The following is a 14,458-nucleotide window of genomic DNA, read 5'->3' on the forward strand; positions in this document are numbered from 1 at the left end:
ATAGCACCAATTATCCTCTGTAAAATTTGGTTTTTATCAGTTACGGTAATCCCGCGGTTAAGGGTAGATTTGTTTTGAATTTTCTAATGGATAAATTAAATAATAGAATTGATGGTGATTTGATTTCAATAGAAAATTCAACATAATTATTTGTACCTTTTTTAAAACCTTTAGAGAAAAAAGGCTCATTAGATTAGGTAATTAGGTATCATAAAAGCTGGTATACTGTGTAGGTATAAAATGAATATCTTCGCACATATTTCTATTATAATATTCGTGTATATTTTTACACATAGAGGAAACCGCAATATAAATGCTAACTTCAATAGTAGGGAGGTACATCTTTCCTCGTCCTATTTACATACTATTTTTAAAGAGTTCCTTGTTGCTGAACCTCATTAAATACGCTTTATACATCTTGGTTTCTTTGAAGAAATATTTGCATGTTTTACATTCAAGGTAGAAAGGATCTGTTTTACTCTAAGTGGTGGATAAAAATATTCAAGAACCTTTGAAATCGCTGCGATGCTTGGCGGTAGATAATAACATGGTGCTAGTAAAAACAGCAATTTATTCTAATAACCAAGCAATTTATCTAGAAAGATATACTAATGATAATACCTATACTTTCTAGTAATAGCCCATTGGATAAGATCTGTCTCCGATTGTCTCCGATTCCAGAGGGTGAGGGTTCGAATCCGGTTTGGGGCATGCACGTCCAACTTTTCAGTTGTGTGCATTCTAAGAAATTAAATATCACGTGTCTCACACGGTAAAGGAAAAACATCGTCAAAAAACGTGCATAACGATTTTCTTAATTATCTGCGAATGTGAAGTCTGCCAATCCGCATTGAACCAGCGTGGTGGACTATTGGCTTAACCTCTATCATTCTGGGAAGAGACTCGAGCTCAGCAGTAAATCGAATATGAGTTGATAATAATGATGATGGTGAACCATTTATAATCATTAAATTATTACGGAAAATGGTAAAACCTCGGAATCCAAGGCCACTCAATGAATCTGTATACTTGTATCAATTAGTGTTTGACTGAATTTTCAAAAACTCAAATAAAAAAAGTAAAAAAACAATTGGCTGATCTCGATGACAACAATTTTTTTTAAATGTAGAAACAAAGAAGTGTCTTTGATTTTCAATTAAAACATTCGTCTCAGAGACTTTTGCATGTATGTTTGCATGAACACGCAAACTTTTTACTGAGTGTTCTGATTTTGATAACTTTTTTTTTTGAAAAACAATTCTAACCCTAGGCCAGGAAAATAGGGGATAGTTGATTGTTAAATAATTAACTATAATTTAAAATAAAAAAAGGATTTTCAATATCGGACCACTCAATAAAATTGTCCTTTAGTCAATTTACGTGAAACTTTTATGTCTGATGGTTTTCTATTTATGATCAGAACATGCACTCTTTCCTTCATGAATGAAAAAAAAAGTTGATCCGATCATTGATCAATGTGGTGACACCTAGAACAGTGGACTGCAATAAAAATAAATTGAAATAAATCACTTAGTGTAATGGACATGAAAATTTAATACTTATTCAAAATGGTGTCATTATAAAGCTCATTATAGCGTAAAGTGGCGTAATTAAGTTTAATGATACCGTTGCTAATTATAACACGAACCTGGTTTAATGTAACTTACAATAATTGTCTTACACTGTATTACTTTACAGTTTAAGTACTGCCCGAAACTATTTTTTTACAAATAACATTATGATTTTTTTGGGACCAAATTAACTTAAATTATGTTTCTAAACAGATTAATAGACAGACCGAAAGTCATTCAGAATGACAACATTTTAATAAAAGTAAATAAACATTAGAGATAACATCATCATCATTATCAACTCATATTCTGGGCACTGCTTAGCACAAGTCTTCTCTCAGAATGAGAGGGATTAGTCCATCACGCTAGTTCGCCCAATGCGGATTTGCAGAGTTTATACACGTAATTAAAAAAAATCAAGTATGCAGGTTTCTTCACGATGTTTTTTCTGCACCGAGTGAGAAACGTTTTTTTTTTTTTATTCTTTACAAGTTAGCCCTTGACTACAATCTCACCTGATGGTAAGTGATGATGCAATCTAAGATGGAAGCGGGCTAACTTGTTAGGAGGAGGATGAAAATCCACACCCCTTTCGGTTTCTACACGGCATCGTACCGGAACGCTAAATCGCTTGGCGGTACGTCTTTGCCGGTAGGGTGGTAACTAGCCACGGCTGAAGCCTCCCACCAGCCAGACCTGGACAAATTAAGAAAATCTCAATCTGCCCAGCCAGGGATCGAATCCAGGACCTCCGTCTTGTAAATCCACCGCGCATACCACTGCGCCACGGAGGCCGTGACAACGTGATATTTAATTTCTTAAAATTCACATAACGAAAAAATTGGAGATGCATGCCGCATTCGCGTGAAATTCAATTAATTTTTCACAAATCCCGCGGGAACCATGAATTATTTTAGGATAAAATGTGGCTATGAATTATGTTGCTCTATAACCTGCTCTATCGTCCCGTGAAAGTGCCAGTAAAATCGGTTGAGCCGTTCCAGAGATAAGCCCATGCAACTGTGACCTTTATCATAAACTCATCAAGTTTTCATCAAGAAAATATAAAATATTACCTGTTGGTAAGAATTTATACTTTCGTATTTTTCAAACTACCATCTTTTAAACTCAAGTTCGAAGTGTTATCTCAGCTAAAAAGGTTCGCTACTTTAACTTATACCCTAAGGAGTTTGCTCTGAGTATAAAAATCTATCTAAGATATAATAATATAAAACAATAGAAACTGTTTCTCGGTGTCTAGGTATACATTGAAAATTTCATGTAGGTACATACAAACTAAACTGCGTTTTTAGGGTTTCGTAGTCAACAAAGAACCCTTATAGTTTCTAATCACATTTTTTTTTCTACTTAACTAAAAAGCGAAAAATAACACCTTGTGCTCAGTTTCAATGCCTAGCCAGTGCTGTGTTAATAAAAGCCGTTTCTGAAAGCGAAAGAGAATCGCGCAACTGAAGTGGCAATGGGCAGGCCACATAGTTCGAAGAGCCGATGGACGTTGGGGTCCCAAGGTGTTAGAATGGCCAGGCTGCAGGATATCAAGCGGGTTGCAGGGAGCCGCTGGATGCTGGCGGCTCGAACTATTGTGCTTGGAGGTCCATGCAAGAGGCCTATGTCCAGCAGTGGACGTCTATCGGCTGATAAGGTAAACATAAAACAAATAACACACATACAGCCGAACATAGAAACTCTTTCTTTTGGTAGTCGTTTAATTAGATACAAGCATTGTTCCTTTTAATTCATTATTTAGTATAATTATATTACACTCATATACGCCCGTGGGTTCAATTCCTACAACTGGAAAATATATGTGAGTTGAACATGGGCTTTTCCAGTGTCTGTGTATATTTTTATACATAATATATTTAAGTATTTATATTTAGTATATAAATGTATATGAATATAATATATATATATATAATATTAACTATCTTAGTATCCATAACACAAGCTATTCTGTATGCTAGATAGTGATGTGTATTGTGTAAGTATATTTATTTATTTATTATATACAGGAGTTGAACCCACTTGGGACCGTTGCACTTAACTGCAGTTGAAAGTGATGAACTTTGCTTTAATTTATTATTTGAGCTTGAGAACACAAAATTAATATTCTATACGTATCGCTTTCCAACTCGGGACTCATGAATTCCCCTAATACTAAAGTTTCTATTAAAACTAAAGGCCAATATCGTCTGATAGTTGTGATAATACATCACAGTTCAACAATATCTACGGAATTTGAGTTTGCTCTTGTGCTTTGATGTTGTTGCTTGTTCTGATCTCTCATCTGAAGGGTCGCCAATAAACAAAACTTTAGTTATATCTAAGTTCATTCATATATTCCGTACTAGAAGACGCCCGCGACTTCGTCAGCGTGGAAAGCAATGTAAACTTTCAAACCCTATTTCACCATTTTTGGGCTTGAATTTTAAAAATTGTTGAATCATATCATATTTTGTATTCTTTTGGTTTATATTTTAGAACTGTAACTCTAAAAATAAAGGACTTTCCATACAAACTTTCAACCCCTATTTCACCCCCTTCTATTATTATTTTAGGGTCAAAAAGTAGTTTATGTTTTGCTCCAAAGTCCCATTTATGATGAAAAGTTCTAAAAAATGGCAACTATAGTATATACGTTTATCCGAAAAGGTAAAAAGTCACTATAACTCTTTTTATTTTAACGGTAATTAGCGGTTTTTTGCGCGAACGAAGTCGCGGCGTCTGCTAATAATTTTAGAATTTCTATTGCCGCAAAAGCGATGGATGCTCAGCTTTATTCGCAATCTCTTTTGTGTCGACATTTTATTATCGAACGAGTCAGCTACACCGTAATCCCTCGAGTTTACCGCGGATCGTTTAATAGATTATAATCTCTATTCTCATAGCCATAGAGTTGACTGAAATGTCATCAGGTGCTCACGATTTATAAATCGAATTGTACAAAGATGGAAAGTGTAGTTAACTGGTAAATGACTTCGATTGCAACTGTTTCTAAAAGTGTTCATATTGTCTGTGGAGAACAATGAGGTTTAAAAACCTACATCTTCATTACAGGTAGGTAGCTTACCTATAATCGCTTCCGCTGGATATTTGATGAAGATATCCTGTATCCTGATGAAGATATTCTGTAGTTTAAAGTAATAATAATATTAGAATCTACATAGCAACCGTGCATCAGTGCGAAGCCAGTTACTAATATTTTCTTTTTGTTAGTTTGAGTGTTTGTAGCGAATAAGCTCCGATTCCGAAAAGTTTACTGATTTTAATAATTTCTAGGCTTCCGAAGTCAACAAGGAACACGTTAATATGTCCGACTGTCTGTCCTACCAAAGCCTACCAAACCAGCCCTGAGGCAAATTTAGCTTCAAGGTTTATAATCTTTCAATTATAAACCTTGAAGTCTCAATAGCTCAACGGTAAAGGGACAGGACTCATCACCAAGTGGTCATAGTTCAATCCCCACCCGTTGGACTATTGTCGTACCCACTCCTAACACAGTATTTTCTGACTAGTTGGAAGGTAATGCGAATATTAGTCATATTTATAAGATGTGTCAAATATTTAAAAAAAAAACTCTTATAAACCTTATAAAACTTAGCAGACAACTCTTGAATTGCATAGAGCAAATTCAAACAAGAGATCACTAGCAAATCAAGTAACAAACTATCCGGTACTCGAGGATGCGATTCAAAATAGTTGCACTGCGTCGTGGCAACTTAATCTTGTTTGTTTACCCAAGCAAAAGACTATAAGTAAAATATAGACAGATTATCAATACATACAAATAAAATTGAAGTTCTTGTCTGTGATTTCAAAATAACTGTGTTGTTCCAATTTTTATAGTTCAATTACACACGATACTAAAACACATTATAAACTTTTTTTTTTTGATAGATTAAGATTATTGATCACATTTTTATCTTACAAAGACGCAAGCGTCTTAAGTAATTAAATAAATACCATAAATGATTTGTCTGATGAAACGAGAGCTTGTTATTATAGCTAGACAATTAGACATACCTCATTTTATGAACGCCGAGAGTTTGTCTGTACAAATTACCTACAGTAGGTAAGAATGGTAGCCAGTTACGAAGTTTGGACCGTGGTGTCTTCGGAAGGCAACAGGTTTAAGGGTCAAGATCCTCATTAATTTTTGTTGTGAAACTCTTGTATTTAGGCTAAATGTTTTAGTATCGTGTGTAATTGAACTATAAAAATTGGAACAACACAGTTATTTTGAAATCACAGACAAGAACTTCAATTTTATTTATATGTATTGATAATCTGTCTATATTTTACTTATAGTCTTTTGCCTTACTATAGCCCAGAGTTACTGGTTTCTGGTTTTCTGTTTTTTTTTTTATTTCCTGAAGCTCATGTCGAGTATATTTATTATATAGTGTAGATTTTTATAATAAAACAACCCGTTTTATTATTAAAATTTCAAGATGTTAGTTGTTGGCTATACTACAAATACAACTGACAATAACAAACAAAACAAACAAACAAAAAAAATAGTCAATCAAATTACTAATAACATTATTTAGATAATCAAAAAACCTAGTTCAACGGCACAAAAGTCTAGCTCCCAACCCAGAATAATAACAGTCTTTTAATTAAATAAATTCATTTAACTAACCATAACTACCCTAGAGTTAGAATTGTTAGATATAGAGAAAACCTTATTCAGATATATAATTACTGTAATCAGTAAACCACTTGACGAAGTAAGAAAAGTTAACTTTGTCTATAAAATTAATGGCGTGAATAATAGAAGTAATTACCTATAAAAAGATAGAGTGTCTATGTTTTCCTTAGTCTGTGACTAATGCAGGCAAAGTTTGAATAGTTCCTAGTAAGGAATCCTTAACGATCTATGAATCGTTTTACATAGAAATGTGATACAATGATAATTATATTTTTTTCTTATTTGCCATCTTTCAAAGCAATTCGCATGTGGTAATTGCCCATACAAATTTTGTTATGTTTAATTAGGTAGGTTAGGTTGGTACATTTTGTTTGTTTTTTTTATATTCCTTCCATTCCTTTCGTGTGTACACCCTTCCCTATATATGAATATTTATTATTTTGCTATTTATAGGTTGCCTGGGAGAGATCGCTTCTTAGCGATAGGGTCGCCTATTGTTCCTACTTAATTTATTTACTTTATATTCATTTTATAACTTTCGGTGCACAATAAAGAATATTTTTATATCATTACATTCACAAAATGTCTGTAATTAATATCAAACTAATCGGTCAACATGCAACAGGAAAATCAGTACCTACTTGTAACATCAAAAGTACAGCCAACAAAAAAAAACAGATAAACTCACCATCGTGCGAGTCGTAAATGTAAATGACGTCGGTCCATCCGTAGTGGACTATTGTATCGACGATTGCCTTGTGGTAGTCGGGCCGCATGCTGACAGCGTGGTCGATCAGACCCGATGAGGGCGGGTTCACCTGACCCAGAATAAACACGGATTAAAATAATGCTCTAGCTTACCTATTTATTATTTAACTTAGATTAAAGTCGAAATAGACATTCAATCTTGCATAAATTATTATTATGAAGCTGAACATTTATTTTTGATACATTGTGATGAAATTGGTATAAAAGCTTCGAAGTACATAATATATGTTTATTTAGAAACTAATATACGTATCTCTTATTTCCTTATTGGTACTCTACTCTACTCTACTACATCGATAGGGCAATATTTTTCATTCGCGTATAATATTCCAATTATGAAATTAAAAAATATATTATAATGTCATAGATTATTCACACGCCTACAGTGTATTAGTATGTATTTAATTTTGTTGGATTCCTATTTATAAAGAAGAGTATGAAACGTGCAAAACTTGGCATTAACCCATTTGAGGTCACTGTACGCAACTGAGTACAGACATATCCATAGGTGTAGATTGTAGAACTCGGAAAGTTAAGTAGGGTAATCATATAATTTTACTTTATTATAAAACTGTTTAGACATTTTGTTAAACATTATGCGGGTAGGCTGACATTTTTTGATAAATTGTGTCAGTTGAAGTTGCATCACGGAAGCATTGTGCACGTAAGTGAATAATATTATATTTTTTTTCATAACCATCGATTAAAAGTTTGTTTTTTCATAACATTTGTAGAAAATAGATGTCAAAGTAAGATTTGAATTAGAATACAATAAGTTATTTGCAACCACAATGAAACTAGGGTCATACAAATTGTACTTTACGCGTTTGCGTACAATGACAACATACGTAAGTAAAATAACTGGTTTAGTTTACATATTCCTTACAATGAATAAACAACAATTTACACCTCGAGAATGCTACCTAGGGCTTGAGGAAGCTGTTGATGGTGTTTTACGAGATAGTGATGACGATGAAAGTGATTTTGCTATTATACCACCCGATCCAAGTGCATTGACTGATGAAGAGGAAGGTGCCGAAGAGGATATAGCAGGGTGTTTCATGCCGCATGATGTACCTGACACTATAGAGGTATTTACGAATCCTGAAGACGGCAGTAACGACGATAGTAATGATGAACCACTGGCGTCAAAAAAGAAGACGACAAGATGTTACCCGCCAATCCGATCCAATGCCAATCTGGCGGAAATGTGCCCCTTCATACACTTCAACATCACAACGTACTAACATACAAGTCAGTGATAGGAAAAGTTACCCCGAGAAACAATCTTCATCTAGAGACCAGTACGTCTCTAGATGAAGACTGGCTTGGAATTCGTCGCCAAATCTATATCAAGACGTAAGTTCCGGGATATAAAAAGAAACCTTCATCTTGTTGACAACAACTTAGCAGCAACATCTAATGATAAAAGATAATGCAACGATAATAACAATAGTGTATGTACAATGGCAACTAACTACGACACCATAGAATCATTATGGACTGTCAAGCGAAGGAGTCCAAAAAAGCGAGAGAAAACAGACTTAGAGATACCACATTTATCTCAAACTTACAACAAAAATATGGGTGGTGTTGATGAACTTGACCAGTCTTTCTCGGTATACAGAATTGCTGTTCATGGTAAAAAGTGGTGGTGGGTGTTATTTACTTACATGTTGGATTTGTCTGTTGCTAATTCTTTGCGTTTATATGTAATGAGTAATGATACTAGTAACGGTAAACGAGTAATGATACTATACTATGAATAGGTCACTTTCCCGTCAAAACTGAAACACCACTGCAGTGTGTCCTTTGTCTTGCAAGAGTGCGCTGGTAATGCAAGAAGTGTCTTAAAACACTTTGTGTTGAAAAAGCGTGTTTAGAAATTTTTTATACATAAGTGGTCATTGTACTCAGTTGTGTACACCCCTGTAATTTCATGAAAACTAATATTTTTCAGTATTTTATTTAATTTCATGCTTTTTTCTTTGTTTTTTAATAAGTAAGTAAAGATTATTTAAAAATATCATTTTTACTTTTCATTTGACCTCTAATGGGTTAAAACACTCGTGTCTCTATTATAAAACTCACTTCGTTCGTTTTATAAAATGCAACTCGTGCTATTATGACCACAACCATGTCGCGTCGTAACGCAACCATTTCACAATCTACTATATTGCTTCAAGACGTACAATATTGAATTTATAAGAAGGCATAAGTTTTGAAGTACCGAATACCGCATTACATCTTATTGTCACTCGACTACATAGACGAGAGTAATCTTTTACATCGTTACAATATACCTACCTATTATGCAAGTCAAAAGCGGTAATCCTCTGGTAAGTTTTACCATGTTGCAGTAACTTCTCAATGCGCTTGCTTGATAAGGCTTTGAGAACATGCCAAACTGTAATTGCTTTGTCTCTATCTCACTTTGTATATATAAAACTAGCTTTTCTTATTGCCGCTACTCTTCAGTTATACGAGTATCTTGAATAAACATATAAAATATATTTTTTATCAGTAATTATATTGATATGTACATCTCGGAAATTACTTGAATATTTCCTAATGACTCAAGTTGTAAATCATTACGCATCTAAAAAACTAAAACAATGGCCATAGGTAATAATTTAAAATATATACGGCAAATACGCGTATGAATTCTTTTTAAAAACAGCTTTTATCAGTTTTAATCCATTTGACTGCAAAAAATACAAAATCTGCATATTCTGCTGACAATCATACCTCCGCACTGATTTTCAGTTCGACTATCGGAGTATTCCAATTGGATTATTTATGTACCTAGCTACGTTGAATCTTGCTCTTTAATTTTGGTATTCGTGATATTCTGTAAAAGATACCTTCTCCCTTTTCATCTGATTTCCAAATATACGGAAAACATCCATTTTACATGAGAAATTACGTCGAATTAATATATCATATTTAGTTTTCCTACGTAGGTAATCCTCGTATATCATTAGTTTTAAACAAAGTTGTATGTACGGCTAACTATTACCGTGAATTAATTAGGTTTAGGAGAGTGTATAAAAGGAATATGCTCTATTACTACTCAAAATCCGACAAGCGCATATAGCACAAAGAAGAAAAATGTTTGCATTCGTTTTATAAGACATTAAATAAATAAAGATGATTTATTTTAGACTTTTCTAGTTTTCATTATTATCAGCCTGTTTTAATGGATTACAGGGAGACTTCTCCCCTCTTCCCGACCCGATTCCGGTAATATGTATATGTATATTTTTTTATTTGGCTCACCTTTTCAGGAAACCACGGAGTCACGAACGGCATTTGAAAGGTATTGGTGTAGGAGTGCAGAGTGTCGAATGATTCAGGTGTTACTGCCCCCAGCATTGCGAACACTCCGCGTGCAAACTGGTTGCAAACTGTGGACAAAAAGGTTAATAAAGTCAAAATCCAACATCATCATGGCCTACCTCAGACTTGCCTTGCTAGAGGTTACCCCTCTATCAAAAATATAACGTGTTCGTACAAACTGCGTTTATAGAATCGATGTTTCATTGTGTTAAAATTACACGTGTGTATATTAAAATTTATAGTTGTGTGTAGAGTAACGACACATGATATATTTGTTAAATATTTCAGCGAGTTCAGATCACTAAAATCCGTTCAGCCATTCCAAAGATTCGCTAGACAAACAGACTCATAAAAAAAAAATTGGTTGCCTGTAAAGTCGGTATACGGGCGAAAGTTTTACGTGACAACGACTTTGAGTGGTAAAATAATTTGAATGTGAATATTCATTCGTATAGTAGGAAGAAGGATGAAATAATAGTAACAATTTAAAACATTTATTTTTACAAATAATTATATTTAAAACATTAATTTATACAAAGAATCTCGCACTGAATTTCATATTAACAAAATTTTATTCACTCGCTCTCATTGTGAGCGCATAACGTGAGCGGAGCGTAACGCAGTTTCTTGAAGTGTCACCCGGCAAACCAATTTATAAGACGTTGTCACGTCAAAATTAAACAAGTATGTTTGAGTTTTAGTATAAACACTTTGAGAAAACAGTTATTTTGAAATCACAGAGGTATTTTTAATTTATATGTATTGATGTATGTTTCTATATACAATATAGGTACATATATAGACAATAGTAAAAAAAAAACATTAAACGAAAAAAATGCCAGTAATATTACAAAGTGAAAACCACAATAACAGCCAAGCGCGGGGGTTCATTGCAATGAAACTGACCCAGTTCTAGATTTTTCTATTGGACCAGCGTAATGTACATAAACCATCATTTATTAAAATGACTTTGTTAAGCCTACCCTCAGGTTTTATTATTTTAAAAGTCCCAATAGGCTGAATTGTTCTTTCTTAAGCGGGCAGAAATTAAAGTGGAAAATAATGAAACAAAATGTGAATATAACTTGATTGATTTTTACTAAATGAAGTTCCTAGAGAATTTGCGTTTATACGTCACTAGCAGATGCCGCCTGGTTTCACTCGCGTAGTTCCCGTTCCCTTGGGAACACGGGAATAAGTTATAGTATATAGCACTCGGGAATAATGTAGATTCCCAACAGTGAAAATATTTTCAAATCGTTTCAGTAGTTCCCGAGCCTATTTCAATGCAACCAAACAAATAATGAAATATTTCCTCTTTATAATATTAGTATATAATATATATTTTTAGTTTAATTGACTAACAAATACTGACACCTAACATCTTTCTATACAAATAAGAAAAGTTAGTCATCAATCATCATCATTATTATCATCATTATATTACACAATATTATTTTAAAATATTAAATTATAAATCTACCAACCCGTGACATGTTCTTTGTAAAAACCGTAGTACTGCCGAATGTGTGCCTAGTGCCAGTTTTCAATGTTTTCACACTGTGACGATCGCGTAACCGTAAACGGGAATTTCTAAGGAATTGAAACAGCGCTATCTAGTGGCACTGCTGCACAACTGTTTCAACTATTTGTCATATTAACAGAAACAGCGACTGCAGAACAAATGCCTGCGCCTTGCCACAGGAGCTCCGAGGTACGTCAGAAATTACATCAACCGTGACACCAGGACGCCCTCCGTGGAGGAGTTCATCCGAGGTCTAGCGCGCCGAACGTTCGCACGAGTGGATAACGGACCGCACATTCATCTCCATGGTATCGTACCGCACTGCGAAAGACCACCAAATGGGCGTCCTCTACCTCGTGAGCTTCTACAAATGGCCATCTCTGAAGGCGTAGGCACCGGAGGCAGCAGAGACGACGGTATCAATTACGTAAGCACCAGACAAGACATCGCCCGCTGAACGACAATAATAAATAAATAAACAAAATTCGAATCATAGGCCAAGATGCCTCAGCCCCGAAAGGGGATGGAAGAAATTACCGGAGGAGAAAGTTTCCCCGCGTCAGGGAAGGAGGCCAATCCTCAAGGCCCGTACCCGACACTCTCGGGAGAAGATGACCCCACCCCATATTAACAATATTTTTGTCATATATTTTTTTTAATATGACCAATATTCCCATTTCCCTCCAACTAGTCTTTCCTGACTAGACATTATAGAAACAAAGACTGTTAAAACTTAAAACCATAACCCTTTCATTTAGCTTCGCCGTAGTCGGGTAAAATCCTTTCCGAAACCATTCAATTGTAACTATTACTTACCTTAATTTGCTTTTCAGGTTTTCGCAATGCAATTATTGTCTTACAGATTCTGAGCTTCATTTAAGAACCAATTAATTGGTATCTGGGCAATTAGTACGGCAACAGCAAACTTGAAATTACATTAGTTCATTGAAACTTTAATTGAATACAATTTGTTTGCTAAGACTCACAAATTAAAATTTACTTAAGGTATAATAGGCTTTCTCTTTTAAACTTTATTTTTTTTTTAAACGGGAATCATAATATATTTTTATCTAATCTCATTTCATAATATTCCCAATACGAAATTAAAAAAATATATTATAATGGCATAGATTATTCACATGCATGCTGTAATAAATTAAAAAATTACATTGTAACTGCTCTTTATAAGGAAAATGTGTTATAATATATTTTTTTACTAATATAGCACAGTTAGAGCTCTGAGTTCTTGGTCTTTTGTGCAGCTCTAGATTCTTGATATTTAACAATGTTTGGTTTATATTTTATGTTTTAAAATTTCAAGTTCATATATTTTAATTAAATGATTAATAAATTTAATTAAAATTTGTTAATTAATTAATTATAACAACTCGTGCATAAAATGCAACTCGTGCTTTAATGACCGTTAATATGCAACCGTTTAATATTTTTTTTTTCTTTTTTTTTTATTTTTTTTTAATTTATAATTTAATATTAGGCAATAAAGTAGTCTATAAAAGGTAGACTTAACTTTCTGTGAAAGTCAAGAAAGTATGGAGCCTAGACCCACGAAACTGCTGTAGTGAGCGTTGGTTTGAGTGATAAAGTTAAAATAACAGCCGGGATATTGGCAATGTCCCGGAGGCACGAGAATATAGCACCACAAACTTAAAAAACTCTTACAAGAAAGAAGAAAAAAAGTAAAAAAAAAAAACTTTTTTCTGTACCGGACGTATTAATGAAAATATTTCCTTCTTCTAAGAAATTTTCTCTTTAAATCTCAATGAAACAAAGGCTGTGATATGTCGCCAAACTTTGCTTAATCTAGGTACCTAAACTAAACTGCATGAAAATACATCTAGAATATCATGCACATACAGATAAATAAATATATAGATAGACAGACAAATAATTAATTGATAACCATATTTTTGTGTTCAGTTGTTCATTTTTAATCACCCTAAAAATAATAAAAATAACGTAATTCAAGATTATTCATTTTTTTTAAATAAAAAATAATTGTAGCCCTAACCCTAAGGTAAGGTAGGAAAACAGGGGACGATTGATTACTCAGTAAATGTACCATTTGCACCGCCTTTAAAGTGATCAGTAGATAGAAAATATTATAATGTTTTCTTTCGCTTATTAGTTTCCTGCATACGTTTGTGTTTCTGAAGTCGGTAGTATTTTTTTAATTATTTAATACTTATATAGCATAGATATTGTTTAAGCAATATAAATCATTCCGTTCAAAATATTTCTGATTTCAAATAACATAAAAACATGTTTTTTTTTAATTTATCAAAATCGGAGCTGTTGCTGAGGGTTTTCCGGAATATGGTTGTTTTATGTACCTATTCATTGACTCTAGTATCTGTTCGCCTTTCAATAAAAGTTCATCATCGATATTTAGTTATTTTCCACGAAACGAGACACTGTTTTTGTAATTAAACTGTAACACAATTACTCAAAAAGCCTGTCAGGGAGAGAAATTTAATGAACTCGGTAATGGAGGGAATCATCTTAAAAATAATTCTTTGCCTCAATTTTTATCTCCGCTGATGTTTTCTGCTTATCCTCAACGTG

General features: G+C 33.6%; 1 protein-coding gene across 1 annotated transcript in view; it reads right to left on the reverse strand.

The window, feature by feature from the left end:
• Positions 1 to 14,458, reverse strand: part of LOC112049389 (glutamate receptor 1-like) — a 116,253-nt gene that overhangs the window by 65,247 nt on the left and 36,548 nt on the right. The window contains exons 3-4 of the mRNA XM_024087249.2: positions 10,291 to 10,418; positions 6,932 to 7,061 (exon numbers count right to left, since the gene is read on the reverse strand). Coding sequence (XP_023943017.1) covers positions 6,932 to 7,061; positions 10,291 to 10,418 — 258 coding nt within the window. The remainder of the gene's footprint in view (positions 1 to 6,931; positions 7,062 to 10,290; positions 10,419 to 14,458) is intronic.

The sequence above is a fragment of the Bicyclus anynana genome, chromosome Z (genome assembly GCF_947172395.1).
Source record: "Bicyclus anynana chromosome Z, ilBicAnyn1.1, whole genome shotgun sequence".
In the NCBI taxonomy this organism is placed as follows: domain Eukaryota; kingdom Metazoa; phylum Arthropoda; class Insecta; order Lepidoptera; family Nymphalidae; genus Bicyclus; species Bicyclus anynana.